Raw genomic sequence first — 18,632 nt, 5'->3', positions numbered from 1 at the left:
AGCTGTTATCTGTCCAGAGATTCTCTGTTTTTTATTAAATCATTTTTTGCAAAAGGTGTATTTTTCTTACATTAAATCTATCTTCATTTTTGGAACACGCAAAGAGGACAAAATTCATTTATTCCTCTTCACAAGCAATAAGACAAAAGGGTGTGCTTGTCTTGCTGTGACCACAATAAACTGGAAACTCCCCAGCAGCTGCATCCCCCTGCTGAGCCTCATCTTTATTTACTTTGATGGACAGACATGCCACACTTTTAACATGACCCAAGAGCTCCACACGTCATTCTTCACCTCTTATATTCATTTAGTTTTATCATCACCAACATTCTTTCAACAATTTGTCAGGCAAATACTGGACACGTGCATGAGTAATCATCTCCCTTAAGGCACTTGGTAGTTCAAATTTAGTACCATAAATTACAAGAGAAGATCAAATGTAGTTATACTGTCAATGTATGACATCATTATAATTTCATTTGATTTGTTTTTCAACATTATCATTGTTGAGCACCCACTCAAACACACAAGACACAGCTCCTTGCCCTTAAAACTCTTTTACTGCCAAAAACGTTAAATGACGTTTAGTAAAAACCTATGGAGGGCCGCCAAGGACGTTAAGACGTTCTCCAATTTTTAAATTTTTTTGGGGGAAACGGGTGGAGGAAAGCCTTGGCCAGCTGTGGTGAAAGTTTCAAGCAGATCTAGTTAGCCTAATGACTATTTTTGGCCCCTAGATGGCAGCGATGACTCTCTTTTGACAAGATTGGGTAGGCGTCAGTAGAAGACGTGAGGCGGAGCTAGAGGGGACAATGGCTGGGGATGGGAAGAGAACATGGCGACCGGTTGCAAGCAACTCACGCTTGAGCATTTTTTTCAAAGACGAAAAGCATCGACCAGTGCTAAAGAGCACATTGATGATGACGATGATCATCATCGATGATGATGATGGTGACTCCGAGGTTGGAAGCGTTGACGCGGCAGTAGAAGACGTGAGGCGGAGCTAGATGGCTGAGGAAGCGAACAATGGCGAACGGTTGCAAGCAGCTCATCGACCAATGCCAAAGAGCACAGTGATGACGACAATGATGATGATGGTGGCTCCGAGGTTGACGCCGAAGTTGGAAGCGTTGACGGCGAAGTTGGAAGCGTTGACGCGGCGGCTATGACGACGTCATAAAAGGTTCACGGGCTGGCGATGCTGACGCCGGAAAACACGGAGCACAACGGAGCACGCTCAGGCGGACGTTCAATCGGACGACGAAGAGTGCCCCGAGTCCAATGCATATTCATCGGAGGAGTGGGTACACTCTGCTACTTGCTATTCCCCGGAAAAAAAGGCCGTCAAGAAAGTGTAACCTAACGTCTGCACGCGAAACGGACAATCGAAGTGAAAGTAATCTGTTGTGCGAATCCTGCTCCCTCTCCTTGCACGCAGGAGAGCGTTACAAAAAGAAAAACTGTATTTGAAACTTCCACATAATTGTAAATAGTACCACAGTTGCACACATTTGTAAATAGTTTGCGAAATTGTTTTGTCAAATTGTTACACTGTTGAATGGAAATAAACGTATTTTGCAAACTAAAAACACTTTTTCATTGTTGGTGAAAGCGTTTTACAGAAGTAAAGCACTGTTTAGGTGTTTGTGGCATCATTCATGGACAAAAATAAGTGTATAATTCACTAGAGTGCATGAAATAACATCGTTTCACAAATAGCTTTTTCTCCGTTTTTTGTTTCAAAACAGAGCATTTCGGTGAAACTAACCATTTTCTATTGTTGATTCCTGAAGAATGGAATAAGGTAGAAACAAACTTTCAAGAGTTCAATCTTTCATTTGGTAGTATGTGTGTTTCCATAGTCCAAACACAACATTTTCTGTGGACCTTGAAAGATCAGTCAAAATGCTTAAATCGGCTGGCACTGGCGACAACCCGTTTCTGAAAACGCCTGGCAGTCAAAGAGTTAACATGCGGAAACATTTTCAAATCTGTGATTCTGCTTTGCTATTCGATGTTTTTTTAATGAGACGCAAAATCCAAATTTTGACCTGCGCTTATTTCGAGCATTGCAGTCGTTTGTGCACACAGGTGGTCATTTCATTAGGTACAGCAGTTCGACATACAAAAACAGACCACAGACCAATGCATGCCCAAAACTCTCAGGTGGGCACAAGGGCACAGCACAACAACATACCTCATAATTACACTAAACATTGTTTTATGAATTCCTCATGCCAACTGTGTAATGTATTAAAATGCGTGTCCAATATTATGTTTGTAAATGAATAACGTCGTGTGCTTATTTTCTCTGCAGAGTTCAGAGGATGATATTTCGCTTCAGGCCTCGGACATGCTTGCTGCTCGGAAGTCTAAGTGTGTTGATCATCCATCTCCTTATCAATCTTGACCAAAAGAACATTGGCCTCCAAGCAAGCATCAAAGATGATCGCATTGGCGTTATGGAACTCGCCATCCAGAACCTAACCTTCGTCTGGCAGAACCCAGTTTGTCACCAAAACACGTCTGTAGCCAACATCTCAGGCTTCGCCGCACTTCCTGGCGGTATTAAAGACTTTCTGTACTATCGCCACTGTCGCCATTTCACGATGCTTCTGGACCTTCCTCATAAATGTGGCGGAGTCGATCAGTCGGGGGACGTTTTCCTCCTATTGGTCATTAAGAGCTCCAGCTTGTGCTGGGGTAAGTCTAGTTTTGTTTGTGAATTTGTAGACCGTGCTATGCCGGCGTATTTTATAGCAATTCGATGGGGAGTCGGTGACCAAAAGTAGACTCGATTTTAAACTAGCTAAAGGAGGTCTAAGTTGATGTATAGGTGGTGTAACGCGATGTTGGTGGCGCCGGCAGACAGATTCTGAGCCCCGCGGACATGTGTGCTAGATGTTATTGTATTTTATTTATAAAAATGACAGCAACGTGGAACAATCCCTCTGAATCTGAATCAGATTGATGAAATATTACAACCGAACTCTGAGAACTGTAAGCCTCTAGGAAGGAGGGAAAGGGTGGTTAGGGACATAATTGACATAATTTAACCTCATTCTAATTAATTAATTATTATCTATCCATCCATTTTTTTTTTTAACCACTTGTTCCTCACAAGGGTCGCGGGGTTGCTGGAGCCTACCCCAGCTGGCTTCGGGCAGTAGTACACCCTGAACTGGTTGACAGCCATAATACATTATTAATTATTTTTAATTAACACATTTTAAAATAAATATATTTTATAGTATATTATATAATTACTAATATTTTTTTACTAATATTAATTTATTAATGTTAAGTAATTATATTTAGTAATTATTAATTTGTTAATTATATTATATATAAAAGAAATAAAAAATTATATTTTTTAAAATTATTAACTTATTCATTCCCAGCCATTTTCACTGAAGTAACCCCCTTCACTCCTGGCTGTTTTACTGGATTTTGACTGATTTTGCAAGGCCCACAGAATGATTGTTGCTATAAAATGTGGAACCTACCAAAATAAAGATTAGACTCTCTTCTTTCATCAGGAAAAAAAAGTATATTTGTATCTGTTTCTGTTTTGTAGCAATTAGCATCAGAATTTAGCTAAGTTTCATCATTATTCATATTCCTGTTGAAAACACTGGGGAAAAGAGCTTTTTGCAACATGGACCTGGTTGATCTCTTATACTCTGCTGCCACCTGCTGCCCTTTTTTTGTAATAACTACCATTGCTTTAAGCAACCTCTCCAGGTCAGAGGCTACATCAATGCCTTCTGTATGCTATTGCATAAAAAAAAAAAAAAAAAACATTAAAAAAAAATTATAAATATGTTTTGGGGACCATGACACTATTTTAAACAGACCGTTTTTATACGTTTTTGGGAGCAAATGAGTTAATTAATATTGTTAGAATTAACCTGACATAAAGATTTCCGCCCAACCTTGAGTGCTTGCTGGTGCCTCTCAGAGGGCATCAATTAGCCGAATTGGCAATCCATTTTTCGTGCAGTCTTTCATGATTGCGTTGACTCGTCGCCTCAGTCTGAGTGTTGACCGCTTGTCCCACACCATCCAAGACCGGCAGTCTTGTTCACTTCCAATAGAGCTGCTGCTACTGCTTTTGGCTGAATTTGACGATAAATCAGGAAAATGCCAGCTCCAAACTGCAAGATACTTGTTATCAGAATTCCAATAATGTAATGTCTCCCACATCCTCGATGGACAGAATAGATATACACACCATCTTCCATTTGTTGCAGGAATCTAAGGCGCATCCAGCTTCAGGCATCCACTCGGGGCAAGTCTTCTCCACCAGCTCTTCTCAGCTAGAAAATCTTTTCGATTGTGTTGAGAGACCAGATGATCAAATCCATGGTTAGATTTTCAGAAGAAATGCAACGAGAGGCTGGGGTAAAAGTTAAGACACGAGACTGCATGAGACAAAGACAGCATGGAAGATGTGGGAGGAGAGGACCAGTAGCAAAAGCATCTGTTGACAGACAAGCAGGAAATAAATTATTATAGAAATCAATTAATTGACATCAAATTATTTTAATAGCACCTCCCTGACCACGTGGCATAACTACTGGTGGTGGTGCGGGGCAGGAGAGAGTGTCGCATACAGACACACGATCAGTCTCCAAGTGCCCATCCACGTCAACATGATCTGCAAGTGGAGATCTTCTTGTAGCTCCTTTTGAATGTACAGACGCTCCCCACCTTACGAACGAGTTACGTTCCGGACGATCGTTCGTAAGGTGAATTTGTTCGTAAGTTGCTTCAGTGCTATATTTTGTATTATAATTTATGTTTAAAGCCTATATAAGTATATTGAAGGTTTATATAAGTATGTTTAAGGCTTGTACAAGTAACCTGCATTGGTTTGTACTGAAAAAAACTTTTAATAAAATGGAGAGAATACGTACAGTACTGTACTGTACTACGTATGTTAGAGAGAGAGAGCGAGAGAGACACACAGTATGTACATGTACGTAATAAGATAAATAAAATGAAGTTTAACTTACTTTTGGAAGAAGTACTCGATGCTTAAGGAGATGATGGAGGAGGAGGAAGAGGAAGATTTTATATCATGAGAGATTCTTCGTCGCTGGAATCGGCTTCAAAAGTTATTTCCTGCTTCATGGGGACCGGCGTTTCTTCCTCCTCCTCCTCGCTACGTTGCTCAGCCTCCAATGAGCTCTCACAGTGCCAATCGTCGGTATTAGCGGCGGAAAGAAGCACTACGCGCAATACAAAATCTAACTTACAGCATTTCTTTTCGAACATTTTTCGACATACTGTACGCGCAGAAATGTTCGTATGTACCGTTGTTCGTAACTCGAATGTTCGTAAGTAGGGGAGCGTCTGTACTTGGAGCGCAACATGCCATGTAGACCACGCGTTTCTTTTTTTTTGCACTGAATATAAAGGGAACGAAGGGAGCCGCTTCGATTGGCCAGGAGTCTGCTGCGTTCCCTCGCACAATGGCGCACAATGACATCGACGCCCACTTCGACATCTGCTAGTCTAGGAAAGGCCAAAAGAAAGAAAACGTCACCCATATGCGCAGTTAGACTTGCACTGAGTAAGAAAATTGGGTACTATTAGTGAGAATCATTGATCAATTAAAAACCTGAGGTTAAAAATAAAAAATTGTCAAATAGAAAAAAAAAATCATATTTTTATATTGCAGACAATATGCATTTTTTTATTATTATACTTAACTGATATATATTTTTAAATATATTTATGATAATGAATATATTAAATGGATTTTAAAAATGTAAATCACTTTATTCAACAAATTTTAGGTGGGAAAACGGTCACATTAATGCAGCAAATTTGACAGGACTCGGTGATGTAAACGCTTGGTGGGGCAGCTTAAAGAACGGAGCACCAATCGGACAACAAAGAGTGCCTCGAGTCCAATGCATATTCATCGGAGGAGTGGGTACAGTCTGCTACTTGCTATTCCCCGGAAAAAAAGGCCGTCAAGAAAGTGTAACGTCTGCACGCGAAAGGGGCAGCAATCGCAGTGAAACGAATCTGTTGTGCAAATCCTGCTCCGTCTCCTTGCACGCAGGGTAGTGTTACAAAAAGAAAAACTGTATTTGAAACATCCACATAATTGTAAATAGTACCACAGTTGCACACATTTGTAAATAGTTTGCGAAATTGTTTTGTCAAATTGTTACACTGTTGAATGTAAATAAACGTATTTTGCAATCTAAAAACACTTTTTCATTGTTGATGGTAGTGTTTTACAGAAGTAAAGCACTATTTAGGTGTTTGTGGCATCATTCATGGACAAAAAGAAGTGTACAATTCACTAGAGAGTTCAATCTTTCATTTGGTAGTAAGTGTGTTTCCATAGTCCAAACACAACATTTTCTGTGGACCTTGAAAGATCAGTCAAAATGCTTAAATAGGCTGGCACTGGCGGCATCCTTTTTCTGAAAACGTCTGGCAGTCAAAGAGTTAAAAGTGCTCACTCATGTGACAGCATGGTTTAAAATTCAGGGGTTTCAAACATATGGCCGCGGGCCAGATCAGGCCCGTCAAGGAGTTTAATCCGGCCCATGAGATGATCTTGTAAAAAAAATGAGTAATGTCGGACTAATTAATCGAACGGCCAAAATCAAAACATATAAATTTGTAATTTGACCAAATTGAGCAACACAACTTGTACACAGAATTGACTTGGATGTCATTATTTTACACACAACCTAAAGTTATGGTTTGTTGAAAAAAAGACATAAACATAAACCAGAATAAATAAAACATAAACGTGCTGAATATAACACTTAAATCAGATACTGGTAATACAAACACATATGACATTGTTATGGATTAACGTCCTATAACTTCATTAAGTGCGCCCCACAATACATTCCGGGAACAATATATATGCAAAACAGGTAGATATAACACACCAGGAACTCGGTCCGGGCAAAGTGTTACCGCGTTCCAGTTGCATTTGTGTTATTTTTTGCAACAATATATTTACAGTTGAGCCCCGCTATTTATTTAGGTGTATAACTGATGCCAATTGTTTTTAAGTTATATACCATGATTTTACCGGTCCAGCTGACTTGGTAAAACATTTTCTTCCATGTGGCCCCTGAGCTAATATGGGTTTGACACCTTTGGTTTAAATTAATATTTGATTGCTCATCATTTGTGGGGTCTGATCTGTGATCCAGCTGTTTGCCAGCCATTACAGAAGTTGACTGAGAACAAATTTGGTTGATACATACTTTATTCATCCCATGAGGGAAATTCTGATTTGCAGGGCAAAGCACAAAAATGGTCCTGCATCTAACAACAGTATGTTCTTGGGATGTTCAGTCTTGGATAATTGATAGTGTTAAAGTTTTCCATTTCTTGCATGTGGTTTTCATCATTTGGTTGTGGCTCCATCATAGGCACACACTGCATTTCTTTACACATACCCTGAAAAAGGATAAATAAATAAATACAAAGTCAAAATAAATGATGAGTAACTTCTGATTCTTCTGACTTCAGAACAAGCTCGAAGTGGAGTCGTTGCAATCTAAAACGTGGACATTTTTTTAGGCAGACACAAATGATATCATGGATGTTGTATTTCATAATTTGTAAGGGAAACGTCGGGCAAACATTATCAACCTGCATCTCCTGGATCACTGACTTCTTATTTTCTTATCTGTTGTTAGTGTGCTTAGGGAGCACTGTGTTGGACATTATGATCAGGAATGTTTTGATGGAGTGTATTAGGGATGGACATGAGATGGAGCACAGAGAGTTGGTGAGCAACTTTGTGGACTGGTGAAGTCAGAGCTATCTTGACCTCAACACTAGCAAAACTAAGGATGTAGTTGTAGACTTTAAGAGGCGCAGGACCACCACACAACCTATCACCATCCCGATTGGGCCTTTTGCACTAGAACAATAGACCGGATTGGATCACCGACATTGATGATGTTTACAAGAAGGGAATAAGCAGACTATTTCCTGAGGAACATCAGATCCTTGTGTGAAGTTTGTGCTGTTGTTGGAGCTCCATTAAATTAGAGATGTTTGAGACAGTGATTCACCAGAGATCAATGAGAACTTAGAAGTATTGGGAATGTGACATCACTTACCTCAGACTGTGATTGGAAGACTGTTTGCCTCTCACCCAAGTCCCACCATAATAAACCCTTTTCGATATCAGCTCTCTTCATTGGTCCTGCATGTTGGGAGAAATGTGCTCACTTCCACAATATTGTGATATAAAAACTACCCATAAATCTGAGCATAGCTTTGATATACAAGTCATAAGTCACTTTTGTCCAAGGACACGTTAGACACGAGCGTGAAAAGCCAGATGTGTGTGACCAAGCAAATATTAGAACATTTATTGGAAAGTGTCTTTGTGCTGTATGCTTACCTGTAGCATAGCTCACAAGAAGCCCAACTAGTACAACCGAGATTGTTGCCACGGCACCAAAATATAGATAGGAGATGGAATAAAAGTTATGCAGGCCCCTAGATATGCAGGGGGGAAAAGCCATAAATTTTAATTTATTTACTTTCGGGCTGTCTTGGACATTACTAATATAAGATCCACACAGATCATTTTTACTTGTGTGTATTTACAGTTTTTCTCCATAGGTTTGGCACATTTCTTGAAACTGAAATTACATTTTCAAATACCATGGACAAATCCCAAAACTACTTTACAATTGGTGTCAACTGAATGGCATTCCACATTGCTCTCATCAAATTGCCAATGTCTTAGTACATGTCTCAATTGCTTCAGTGGATCTGTGCAAATGGTTGTGTACATTTAGCCTACAGTTAGCCCAATGTGGCCACATTTAGCCCATTTTCCAAATGAAGAGATCTTGCTCATCAAACTGGATTTGTTGTTTTTCAGTGTAACGGCTGTCCTCTCCAAAACATGTCAGCAGGATTTCCGTGTATAAGTCATAATATGCAAAACCATCTGTTCAATTGTCAAAATTAGTCAAGCACATCACAGGGGATCAGTGTAGAGGATGGTTGAGACATTTACACAGTTTTTTTCCCTCGCTGCATTGCAAGGGAAAATATCCGCTGTGACGTGGATGAAAACTTTTGGCCATAAAGAGAGCAGCGTATGGATGGCCAAGAGAGGGAAGGTGACGGTATTTTGTAGTGAAAGTATTACAGGTTCTTCATTTACGCTGTGCGCTAGATATAATTTTAGTTACCGTATTTTTACCACCAAAAGGCGCACCACACTATTGGGCAAAGGCACGGTTAAACATACGCTAGCTCAAAACGCATGGTAGCTTACTATTATGCTAAAACATACGCTAACACTAACATACGTTTTTTAAAAGGCAGCGAGTGGTGCAAAAATGAGTTTGGTTGTACAATATTGAAGTATTTACAGTAACAATGTAAACAGTGAGTTCAATTATACTTGAAATACTATATACAACAATTTACTCACGTTGCTTTTGATCAATCCACAAATCCCTCAAAATCCTCATCTTCTGTACCCGAAACGAATAACTGGGCAAGTTCTCCATCAAACACGCCAGGCTCCGTCTCATTGTCATGTCATGTCTCATTGCCTCCCGGAATGATAGCAAGCTCCGCGTTCATTTGCCGCACTTGTTTTTTCACAGCGGCTGTGAGATGTGCGCGCATCGAGTCACAGATCGGGAGGGACGGTGATGCGTGGGGAAAAAAAACATTGGGTCTCTTTATGTATGTGGTGTGATCTGTTTACATACACTGTGTAGTAGTTTAGCGCGGACTTCGAAAGCTGGTGCATGACGAAGAGATAAATGCGGAGGATGAGCAGGTATTCCTGATGAAACAACAGTCTTTGTTAGCAAAGCAGCCAGCCACACCAACAGGAGGCGCTGTGACAGTACCGACTCTTTGTTTGGGAAAGGAACTTGGAGTAGATAGATGTGTGCTTTTGCTAATCAACTGATAGGTTGTGCACAAATGTCTGTCAAAAGTCTGTTTGGCCAAATGAGCTTGCAGTTTTGAAAATGTCATTTCAGTTTCAAGAAAAGTGCCAAACCTATGGGGAAAAACTGTAATAAACTTGATTACTGAAAAGGATACAGTAAGTAGTTGTTTGTCGGGGGTCACTGACCTTGGGTCGTCGGGTTGAAGTGGGGTTGAGATGGAGTGTTGTTGCTGAGTGCCATCCAATGTGATGTTTCCAGGCTCACACTCGGCTGCATAATTAGGCAGCACACCCATGGTCCTCAAACTGGGAGGGTAAAGAGTGGAACCAACAGCCAGCCACAGAGAGACACAGTATCCAGCTGCTGTTCCTATGAATGCCCCCTGAAATGTCAAAATGTGCAGTTGTACCTCTTGATGCAACACACAAAACACAAAAAGCAAGAGAAAGAAAAAAAAATCCTGTGCCAGCTAATATTTTCTGAAGTTCCTTCATATTGTACAAAAACAAAACCTCACCAGCCTATTTGTGCCGGGAACAAACATCCCCAAGATGAATACACCTAGTAATGGACCATTGACCACGGCCATGACTGTAAAGGACACCTGAGGAAAGAGCACAATCACTGTGGACAAAAAGTTGAACTCAACGTTTTCAGCTTTTATATTTCTTACAAATAACACTTGGATTGTTCAATTAAAAAAAATAAATCTGCATTTGGAATAGATTTTGATGCAATGATGAATCATTGTCTGTCTCATCAAGGTTTATCATGTCCACCCTTGTGTCCCTTGTGTCATCCAATCAGTTCCCTCATCCACAATGTCACGTCCTTCTCATGTCGCTTTCCTTGGTTTGTACTTTGAATCTTGCTTTGGACTTTTGTGTTTTAGATGACTCAAGTACTTTGTTTTCCTTTTCATTTTTGTTCAATTACTTTTATTTATTAATTTTTTAGCCCTTAACCTGTCTCTGAACATGGGAAAATTGAGGCCAATATTTTCAAGTTTTCAAGTCATTTGTTGCGTTTGGTTTTGGTTCGATTTTAGTTGTCATGTGTTCCTTGTGTCCCTTTTGTTATTGTCTGTCTCATCAAGTTTTATCATGTCCTCCCTTGTGTCGTCCACTCAGCTCCCTCAGCCACAAATCTACAATGTCATGTCCTTTTCACGTCGTGTTTCCTAGTCTCCCTGAGTCATGTCTCTTTCCTTGTTTAGTCAGTTTATTCCCAGTTTGTACTTTGAATCTTGCTTTAGACTTGTGGATTTTGTGTTTTTGGAGATTACTCAAGTACTTTGTTTTCCTCTTCATTTTTGTTAAATTACTTTTTTTTAGCCCTTAACCTGATGCTACCGTGCACAAAATTGGTTACTCGATTGTTTACCTGCAGAACTCCCCAGGCCAAGAAGGAGGCTAGAACAGCTACCAGTATACAAGCAACTCCATAGAAGAAGGCTTGAAAACGAATAAATAGAAATGTTATTATGTTTGGCCTCACTGTATGTGCTCATTCATACTATACAACATCCTGCGTCTTGTACACTTTCAACAAATGTGTGATTTATGATGAAATAGTAAGTGAATGAATGGATGGTATTCAACCTTACACAGTCCTTTGGAAATATAGAGCTGTTTCTTCTGGCTCATGTGTTGCAGATGGTATCGAAAGATGTCCTCCATCGTGACTGCAGCCATTGCATTGATACTTGTGGAAACTGTGCTGCATAAAATATGTTATGGATAAGGGAAAGTCTTTATTTAAATCTCCCATAATTATCCTCACAATATTGAACACTTAAATTACTCTGGACTTGTTGAGGTGGACTAGTATTAGACTAGTGATTCCCAACCAGTGACAGGTACAGTACAGTTAAATGCGCTTCTATTGGATCACAGGAGGTCAAATTAATCTGTTTATCAACCTGTTGTCATTCAACATAAATTGTAACTTCCTACAAGTACTGTACACCATTTTTGTTTTATTGAATAGGCCTAGAGTGCATTTATGAAAAAGCCAGCCTGTACCTTCTCATTTAACTGATGACCTGGGCAAATTTCACTGTTTCCTGCATAGAACCGACATCCCATAGTCCCGGACTCCTTTGTTTGAGGCTCAAGTAGGCACTCCATTGCACACACAGCTTATTGTTGAAGCATTTTTTTCTGAAGTGGTCATGTCGCCCCTGCCTAGGTTGGCTAGAGGCTGCTGGGGGACCCGTGGCTATAATGCTTAGAAGCAGTGGTGTCCAAACTATGGTCCGGGGGGCATTTGTGGCCCAACAAGTGTCCCGCAGCATATAGTAAAAATGAAATCTACTCCTAATGAATGTTTTATATAATGTAGAGTTTTTCTTAATATGCAAATTAACTATTAGAATTAAAGACGGAACATTTCTCTTCACTGATGAATAAACAATATTTACAAGCAAAAATAGTTTCTCCCACTTTCTGCTCTGTGTCAAGGTCCAAATGATTCCCAAGTAACTGCTTTAAAAGTGGTCATCTTACGACAGATTGCTGCTGTTTTGTTCTGAATGTTATTCAGTGCAGGGGCTGCATGATATTATATTATTTTCCTTATTGAAATCTGTTCAGGTAGCAGTTTAAAAAAGCACATACATATAAACATATATAAACAAAATGGAATTACTTGATTGACTGATTTCAAAATTTCAAAATGGCCCTTGATTTTTTTTCTTTCTGTGGCCCTCTGACAAAAAAAGTGTGGATAACCCTAGCTTAAACCATTTGTTGGAGTCATTCGAAGTCTGGGTGTGTTGATGGTAGTTTGAAAAAAGCATGTTATTATGACACCTGGGAATGGTTTTAAATTGTCAAAACAAAGCAAATTTTCAAATATCAATTGATATGAAATTATTTTTAAGATTCAAATACCTCAGAGTGCCGCTGTATGCACAGGCCAGGAAAAGACCCGGAAAGCCAGTATAGTTCCTGAATATATCCAGCACAAAGTATGGCACGTACTACATCATGAAAATGAGGAAGGGAAAAAAGTGTTAGCGTCAACTAACTTTCAGAGTATTTTCACAGTGGTTGTATTTTCATCAGTATTATTGTATATAAATTCAAACAAACTGAAGCACTGGCAGTGGTGTAGAAGTGGGTATACTCTCAATTTTCACAATTTTATTATTTTTTAATAGTCCAGAAAAACGTCCTCTTTTAGAAACAGTAACATGTAAGAATTAAAAATCCGTCATTTGTATTTGCTCACAATAATAAAATTATCATGACTTGTTAAAAACAGTTTGGTAACACAAGCAGCCTGAAATATTGTAACATTTATTTATCACGAGGCAAACAAAGTATATGTCATAAAACAAATCACAATATTTAGTGAACAATGAACAAAAATAGTGAATGGCTGAACGGTGTGTATCTGGGCAGATTTACAAGGGGGTATACTCAATACTGACTCCGTATACCCACGTATACCCTGGACTACACCACTGAGCACTGGTAACCACTAAAGTCAACCATTATACAAATGAACTACTAAATGATATGTTTGTTTGTTTTTTATCACACTGGACTGTCAATCTAAAAAAAACAAAAAAGAAACTGTAATGGTATGACCAAGAAACAGCACTAAGCAGCATTTAACTTACAAGATCAGGAGAAGACACTCTGCCAGACATCAGCGGATCACACTTGATGTAATAAGAAAACATGACAATGCCGCAGACAGCTGCACTCCCCACAATTAGGCACAAACCTATTTGGTTGACAAATATTGCCCTGCAAAACAAAGTTATAATCCCAAATGTAACATTAGCCAGGTTTACATGGAGCCTTGTATTCTGATTAGAATCTGGTTCGAATGCGGATGCCCGACTTCCTGTCCGGCTCGTGTAATTTCTTCAGCTTCATAAAAATTCGCATTCAACTTCCATGGAAAAATAGAATGCTTGCGGAACCCTTCCGCACCGCATATGCACCGCACTGCAGATGATGTGAATTGGCACCCAGACTCGAATGCTTTTTATTCCTTGCAGCGGTCGTACTGAAAACGCGCCACGTCCGTTACGCAGTCAGTGTAAATTGGGTGTTATAAGCGCACACACACACAACACTAAATGCCCGATCCCGCCCGATCAGGGGAGAGAGATGTTTTTAAAGTAATCCTAACAACTCCGGGCGTCCGTCTGCTGTAAACATCATAAGCATCTCTTACAGAACTACACTGTAAATAATTGACATGCAAATGAAATGTATGACTTCCATATGCTTCCAGATGACAGAGATGAAGATGCTGGGGTCCTATTTGGGAGTGACCAGGATGAATGGGATCAGGAATGAGTACATCAGAGGGACAGCACATGTTAGAGGCTTTGGAGAGAAAGTCAGAGAGGCCAGACTGAGATGGTTTGGACATTTCCAGAGGATACATAGTGAGTGTATTGGCAGAAGGATGCTGAGTTTCCAAATGCCAGGCAGAAGGTCTAGAGGAAGACCAAAGAGGAGGTTTATGGATGTAGTTAAAGAGGACATGAAGGTAGTTGGTGTGAGGGCAGAGGATGCAGAGGACAGGGTTAGATGGAGGCAACTGATTCGCTGTAGCGACCCCTGAAGGGAAAAGCCGAAAGGAAAAGAAGAAGATATAGGGCCGTTATAGAATGGGAAAATGACCACAAGCTCAGTGGCATAGTGGTAGAAAGAATCCCTGAGACTGGGAGGTTCTGGGTTCAATCCCTGACTGGGTCATACCAAAGACCGCTCTGCTTTACACTCAGCATAAATGGTTGGAATTGGGGGGTTAGATCACCAAATGATTCCCGAGCACGGCCACTGCTGCTGCTCACCGCTCCCTCAGGGGATAGGTCAAACGCGGAGAACAAATTTCGCCCCACTTAGGTGGGTGTGACAATCAGTGGTACGTTAACTTTAATGTAAACAGTTAAGTTAGAAGTTACACCAAATAGCAGTTCAGTTGTGTAACGGAACGCATGTAAGGGCATTAGTTCCAACACTGCTGATAATCCACAATCACTTTAATCGTACTTATGCGGTACTTGATATGATATTGCAGATAGTTGGAACACGTGTATTGTGATGAGTCTGACTCACCACTGGGCCTGTCTCTCGGTTCTACAGGAGACGTAGCGTTGGACTTGAGCTTGGTTTACTCCATACATGGACAGCCACAAAAGTGAACCCCCAGCAGTCAAGCTCCAGAAAGTGTAACGTCGTCGTGGGTCAAAGTCAAAACTGTACAAACATCCAAGGAAAGCCGCTTTAAGTGCAATTATTTCATTTGAAGTTGTACAACTCTGTGTAAAATACCAAATAGGCCTATACAATTACTCACCTGACCTTTTACTAAGCCCCCAACTGCCAACCTCACAGAGAGGATGATGATTTTTTTTTTCTAGGGTCGTCACGACTGAATATTTTTTAGAATCTATTACTCTATCGATTAATTGGTTACATTTTATTTTACATGAAAGTGAATAACAAAAGCATTTTAAATTTTTCAGTTAAACAATGGCTCTAAAATATTTATTCAATGATTGAACTAGTTGATTAATTTGATAATCGATTAGTTGTGGATTAATCGATTAATTTTGACACTTCTCTTCATCTTCAATTTGATTTGCTCATTTAATAGGTGATATATCTGCACAAGTGACACTTGTTGTCCCCTTTGTTCTAAACCTAAAACCTGAAAATAAACCAGATAAATGCTGGATCTGGATATAGCTATGCTTATGTGCAATATGATAGTCATTTGATTAAATGATAAATTGGCTTTCACTTGTATAGTGCTTTTCTACCTTAGGTACACAAAGCACTTTAACATTGTTTATGCATTTTACTTATTGTTGACGCAGAATCAAGAGCAACTGGTTATTCAGTATCTCGCTCGAGGACACTTCGACAATGGCTGTGAATCAAACCCACAACCACTGGGTTGGGAGATAACCACACTACCACTGAGCCATGCCGCCCCATGATCCTGTCCGATATTAACTGACACACATTTGTCTCCAAGGCAAGCATGGAATTGTCTGTAAAATAACAAAATGCTACTACAATGTCATGCTACAAACACCCATCCGGATTTGCTTTTTACAACAGCACTGGGCGGGTCTTAGCAAAAGATCAGCTAGCTACATCTTCATTAGTCAAAGAATACCCTTTGACTAATGATGTTGTCCTCACTCGTTAAAGTTAATCCGTGATCCATTGTTAGCAATTTCCAGTACGGCTGCAGGACCACCCACCAGAACTGTGCCGTGGATGAGAATTGCCACAAAGCCTGAAAACATGACAACAATCTGGAAAACATCTGTCCAGATCACGGCTTTTATGCCCCCCTATAACAGACAGATAACACAGGAGACACTTAAGCACACAACGATATCTTGAGACATGTTATGAGTGCATATTTATTGAGCACTAATGGGAATGTCTAAATAAGTGGACATGCTGACTTTACCAGGGTTGTGTACAAGGTGCAGATGATTCCAGTAGAGAAAAGAGAGCTCCACATATTCAGTCCAGTTGCTGTAAAGGGAAAAGAAAGGAACCACTAATTTGCAATATAAGGTAGGCTACATGCAAATGATTCAGGTCGAGCAGACAGATGAAATCCTTGTAAATAACTTTTAAACATGCCATTTTACTTAATGTTACGATTTTGTTGTGTATTGACTTACAACAATGTTGTTTTCTTTACCAAAGGTCGTAGAACAAATTCCAACAAAATAATCTAATGTGAGCAGGTCATCTCACCCACCTTGGTTGAGGATCAATGCTGGTGCGTAAATGACCACCCCTGTGTACAGCAGCTGGGGAAAGCAAATAGACAAAGAAACAAAGCATGGCAAATTTTATTATTAGATAAGCGGTTCAGATGATGGATGGATGATTTCAACATGCAAAAGCCAATGTATTTGTATGGTAGGATTGTTTTTGTTGTTGTTGTTTTTTTACCTTTATACAGTTAAAGTTAAACTTTTAGTTAATGTGACTATCATTCATCACTATACTTCTCTGAATATTAAACTTCTGCAACAAATACATTAATTTATTGTTAGCTTTTTTTGTGTGCGTTGTGTTTTATTTGTTTTCTATCACCGACGGCAATATGCTTTGGTTTAAACCATCAGTTACAGCCTTACTTTTTAAAAGGGTTCTACCTCATTTATGTGTAAATACAACACAATTTGTACAAAGTGTGTGCTTGTCATACCGTGGCCACAAGAAACTGGACACTCCCCAGCAGCTGCATCCCTCTGCCGAACCTCATCTTCAGATACTGTGACAGTCAGACAGGCCACACTTAGAACATTCCTGATCATTCTTCACCTCTTATATTCGTTTGGTTTGATCATCACCAGCATTCTTTCAACATTTTGTCAGAGAAATACTTGACACCACACATTTACAATAGAAAAAGTCTCCCTTGAGGCAATACATTTTGTTTTATCATTACACTGTACAGGCGTTGAATAATAATAATATTGGCACGAGGCTGAGGAAGGAGGAGTCATGTTGCAGAGTAGGAAATGCCAGACAATGCATTGCTAGAGTTTATTTGCAACAACAACAAAAACTCTGAAAAACGAGGGAAAAGGGCACTAACAAAGGGAGTCAACAAAAGGCGCTCCAATAAGGGAGATTAAAAAAACAAAACAAATACACACATGTGGCGTGGCGTGGCATGGCATGGCAAGGGTTCGCGAAAGCAAGGGTTCGCGAAAGCAAGGGTTCGCGAAAGCAAGGGTTCGCGAAAGCAAGGGTTCGCGAAAGCAAGGGTTCGCGAAAGCAAGGGTTCGCGAAAGCAAGGGTTCGCGAAAGCAAGGGTGTGGTAACGCTTCTGTGACGGCAAAGGTTCCACATGGACACAAGACAGGGGAGACACAGACTATTTAACACATGAGGGTAACGAGGCACAGGTGGACACAATCAGGGATCATCAGGGGCAGGGATCGACAACACACAAGGAAAAGCAAGTAACCTGAAATGAGATGAGAGTCAGACTTCAAAATAAAACAGGAAATGACTAGACTAACGGAAACAAATATAGACAAACCACACCACGGTGTAACAGATATATCATAATTTTACACTATTTCATTCATCTGTCTTCAATATGATTATCACATAAGAACCCAGACTAATACAAATTTTATTTTATTGGTTATGTCTCGGGTGGTACGGTGGCTGACTGGTTAGCACATCCACCTCCCAGTGCAGAGAACGTGAGATCGAGTCCGGGCTTCGCCCTTCCTAGGTGGTGTTTGCATGTTCTCCCCGTGCTTGCGTGGGTTTTCTCGGCCCACGCGTCGCAAACCGGCACCAGAAACAAAGCTGATGAGCGGAAGTCCCTCCTCCTCCATGGCGTAAACCCAAATATATATATATATATATATATATATATATATATATATATATGCTACATTGTGCTTTTCAAAGTAATCGAAAATCATGGTACGGTACACATAAGTAAGATATTAAAAGTAATAAAAACACATTCATAATGTGAATTAAAATTTAAAAATTACAATTAACCTCGGGTGCTATGCAAGTTGTGCTGTATTCACATTTCATTCCTAGGGAATTCAATTACAACCTGGTTGGTGCTTGTGACGCCAAGTCGAAAGAAAACAGGCAGGAACAAGAAGGCAGTCAGCACAGAGTTGATGCTTTGTCCAAGGCACATGTAGAGGAATTTGAA

General features: G+C 40.0%; 2 protein-coding genes across 3 annotated transcripts in view; one reads left to right on the top strand and one right to left on the bottom strand.

Moving 5' to 3' along the window:
- The window catches only part of LOC144063096 (uncharacterized), a 24,477-nt gene extending 13,064 nt beyond the window's left edge, over nucleotides 1-11,413 (top strand). The window contains exons 3-4 of one of the 2 annotated variants that reach the window (XR_013296498.1): nucleotides 2,318-2,703; nucleotides 10,188-11,413. The gene's annotated coding sequence lies outside the window, so the exon portion shown is untranslated. Of the gene's footprint in view, nucleotides 1-2,317; nucleotides 2,704-4,253; nucleotides 4,526-10,187 lie in introns of those variants that run through there. The other variant, XR_013296497.1, reaches the window with a different exon arrangement.
- Nucleotides 1-18,632, bottom strand: part of slc5a5 (solute carrier family 5 member 5) — a 21,817-nt gene extending 3,185 nt beyond the window's left edge. The window contains exons 1-16 of the mRNA XM_077585066.1: nucleotides 18,528-18,632; nucleotides 17,145-17,210; nucleotides 16,689-16,740; nucleotides 16,389-16,456; nucleotides 16,112-16,266; nucleotides 15,017-15,157; nucleotides 13,558-13,687; nucleotides 12,824-12,912; nucleotides 11,536-11,648; nucleotides 11,313-11,383; nucleotides 10,447-10,533; nucleotides 10,115-10,311; nucleotides 8,405-8,502; nucleotides 8,118-8,203; nucleotides 4,235-7,446; nucleotides 3,936-4,157 (exon numbers count right to left, since the gene is read on the bottom strand). Of these exons, the coding sequence (XP_077441192.1) occupies nucleotides 7,312-7,446; nucleotides 8,118-8,203; nucleotides 8,405-8,502; nucleotides 10,115-10,311; nucleotides 10,447-10,533; nucleotides 11,313-11,383; nucleotides 11,536-11,648; nucleotides 12,824-12,912; nucleotides 13,558-13,687; nucleotides 15,017-15,157; nucleotides 16,112-16,266; nucleotides 16,389-16,456; nucleotides 16,689-16,740; nucleotides 17,145-17,210; nucleotides 18,528-18,617 (1,578 nt within the window). The 5' untranslated portion in view covers nucleotides 18,618-18,632 and the 3' untranslated portion in view covers nucleotides 3,936-4,157; nucleotides 4,235-7,311. The remainder of the gene's footprint in view (nucleotides 1-3,935; nucleotides 4,158-4,234; nucleotides 7,447-8,117; nucleotides 8,204-8,404; nucleotides 8,503-10,114; nucleotides 10,312-10,446; nucleotides 10,534-11,312; nucleotides 11,384-11,535; nucleotides 11,649-12,823; nucleotides 12,913-13,557; nucleotides 13,688-15,016; nucleotides 15,158-16,111; nucleotides 16,267-16,388; nucleotides 16,457-16,688; nucleotides 16,741-17,144; nucleotides 17,211-18,527) is intronic.

Source organism: Vanacampus margaritifer, chromosome 13 (assembly GCF_051991255.1).
Source record: "Vanacampus margaritifer isolate UIUO_Vmar chromosome 13, RoL_Vmar_1.0, whole genome shotgun sequence".
NCBI lineage: Eukaryota > Metazoa > Chordata > Actinopteri > Syngnathiformes > Syngnathidae > Vanacampus > Vanacampus margaritifer.
This window is presented reverse-complemented; position numbering and strand designations above follow the sequence as displayed.